The sequence below is a fragment of the Hippocampus comes genome, unplaced genomic scaffold (genome assembly GCF_001891065.2).
Source record: "Hippocampus comes isolate QL1 unplaced genomic scaffold, H_comes_QL1_v1.1 scaffold136, whole genome shotgun sequence".
Classification (NCBI taxonomy): Eukaryota; Metazoa; Chordata; class Actinopteri; order Syngnathiformes; family Syngnathidae; genus Hippocampus; species Hippocampus comes.
The window spans coordinates 1,011,943-1,014,619 of NW_017805840.1; the positions used below are offsets into that span (position 1 = coordinate 1,011,943).

The following is a 2,677-nucleotide window of genomic DNA, read 5'->3' on the forward strand; positions in this document are numbered from 1 at the left end:
TGTGTGTGTGTGTGTGTGTGTGTGTGTGTGTGTGTGTGTGTGTGTGTGTGTGTGTGTGTGCGCGTGCGCATGTACCTAGTTCAGCCTGCACTTCCTGCTGCTCAGCCTGGCCTCTGCGGCTCATACTCTGCACGGTGCCGTCTTTTAACACGGGCACATTCAAACCGGGCCACAGGAAGCCTCCTTGACCTATGCAGTCAAACAAGTCAGGGACAAAATGGTCTCTAAAAGGTTCACTCTTGATCACTTGAGAGGTCCAAAGTCTTCCTCACCTTCTCCGATGGTCTGGCCTCGGTTAAGATCCCGCCTCAGCTTGCGTTTGGTTCGCTTCCCTCTGCCCTTCCTGGCACCGGCCCCCGACTCGGCCAACACGCCTTTCCAAAGGTCTTCGGCCGTCACTGGGTATGCGCATACATGCAAACAACAACATCCTTTAGCATTTACTCAAATGCAGATGCAGCAGGTGTCTATTGGGCCCAGGAGAACTTTATACAACACGTAATGCAAGATCACTTTTAACACGGCAAGACGACACCTTCATGGAAGATAATTTCCTCCGTTTGTGCTCCCGTTTTTGGTTAGCAAAGCATTTTAAATGGGAACCACAGGTAATGCTTTATGTGCTGATGATCACATTTATCCTTACGCTTGTTGAAGAAGCTGCCATGTCTGCTTTGTTGCCAACACGCAGCAGGCACAAGAGAAAGTGCGGGGGTCGTTCGACTGAGTAGCTGGGATCCATGGAGGTCGCCCGATACCGCGCGGAGAGGAGCTGCACCTGAGGAGACACGCAGCTTTGATTAGACAAATACAGTCAGCGTTAGTGCAAGTGTACGCTTTGGATTTCGTCTCCACTACATTATATGCACTACAATGGCATGAGCATAAATGAGGACAGACGTCTGAATAATTGGTAAAACCATACGGTCAAATCGGCAGTCCTAATTGATAGATTATGCAGGATCTCTCCCGATTTAATAGCAGACGTCACATTTTGAATCACAAACATCATAAAGGGGCCTTTAAGTAACCCACAAAAGTACATAAATGACAAATACTTCACCTCCAGCAACGATGCGGAGGGCACAACACACACGTATGGCTGCCGCCATGTTGGATTTCTGACGGGTCCTCACAAAGCCGAAGCCAGGTGGCTGAGCATCGCCTGTTCAAAAATCAGGAAACAACGGCGTGCCGATTTTTAAATTGTTTTATTTGTTCTTATTTGATATTAGCACGTAGTAAGTAATTGTTGTTCATTTTTATTACACCACGCGTTTACAATTCTTTATACTAATTCATTTATGAACAGAATAAACAAATTCGAATCCAACTTTAGTCTGTTGACAGATGCCGGACATCAGGAAACGAAGTTGAATTATTGAACGCACTCTACTGTACTTTAATTTGTACACAGGCGTGTGGTCGGGGCATGCAAGGGATTCAGCGCTCTTGGTGTTCTTTCCTTTCTCTGCACGAGAATAGAAAAAACATATGTTACATTTTTGTTCTATGGTCCGTGCTTTTCATACATTTTTCTTTTCAATTCAATAATTTCAATGATTTCATCATTAAAATTGCAGAATTTGCAAATTTCCTGTTCAAATACACGGGAAGAGCACCTGCGAGAGCCAGGTGTGTCGTCGCTCCTTTCCTGTTTCAAAGCAAGCTCGCACAACGGCCCGTGACTTTACACAGGTGATTCCTCATTACATCGCCAATAATTAACGTTTCATCACACATCTATTGCATATGCTGTGGTTCAACAGTCTCTCTAAATTTATCTAATGAATGTGTGTGTCATTGCGTCTTTATCCGCCAGAAAAACGACTTAAAGTACACGTTGGAGTCTGGTATGTACGTCGCCCCAGCCAGCAGGTGGGAGTGTTGAGTTGAATTTAATTGAGCCCCGGATGTCACTTTACCGACCCGGGCGTGTGCGTGTTTACGCAGCCATGTTGGCAGAAGAGTAACAATGCAGAGAAGAACGTGTAAGGTTAGTTGAAGTCTCAACTGTCCATCGATGTAAATGGTTGTTTGTCTGTATGTGCCCTGCGTTTGACTGGCAACCAGCCTAGGGTGTTTGCACAAAGTCTTCTGGGATAGGCTGCAGCTTCACCCCAGTGGCGGTTCTAGATCAGTTTCACTGAGGGGGCCGGGCTGGGGCCGGGGGTTTTGATGGAGGGGCACATTCAACCCAGGGCTAAAAAGACAGATTCGAAATATTATTTGACTTTTTATTTCATCAAACTTTCAAAGCATTGTAGTCATAACATTACAGTGATGAGAAAAAAACAGTATTAGGAGGGCTAAAATATCTGCAAGCGTAACAATACGCCGAGTCCATCTGTTGAGAATATTCAAGCCAGGGGTGGATATGGTACCAGCCTGCCTTGAAGATCCTTCTCCTGTCCCCCATCAGGGTCCTGGGAAACTGTTTTAGCTCTGGCTGCATTGGCGGGTCCTCTTTACATCTACTGATGTCTGTGGACAAAGACAAACCAAATAAATGTAAACACAAGTTCTGCATGGACACAGCATATACACTAACCCGGTACACTTAGATTGCTGAGGCACTCAGACATATACAAGTGTCTAAAATGTATTGATTGATGCTATTTATTAATTGTATTAATTAGTTTTTATTGTATTCAATAAATATAAATTAATACATTCT

The 2,677-nt window shown here is 44.7% G+C and overlaps 1 protein-coding gene across 1 annotated transcript in view; it reads right to left on the reverse strand.

Annotated features, from left to right (window-relative positions):
* The window catches only part of LOC109526705 (28S ribosomal protein S5, mitochondrial-like), a 7,007-nt gene extending 5,837 nt beyond the window's left edge, over positions 1–1,170 (reverse strand). The window contains exons 1-4 of the mRNA XM_019888157.1: positions 1,064–1,170; positions 647–778; positions 273–398; positions 76–189 (exon numbers count right to left, since the gene is read on the reverse strand). Coding sequence (XP_019743716.1) covers positions 76–189; positions 273–398; positions 647–778; positions 1,064–1,112 — 421 coding nt within the window. The 5' untranslated portion in view covers positions 1,113–1,170. The remainder of the gene's footprint in view (positions 1–75; positions 190–272; positions 399–646; positions 779–1,063) is intronic.
* Between the last annotated feature and the right edge of the window lie 1,507 nt (positions 1,171–2,677).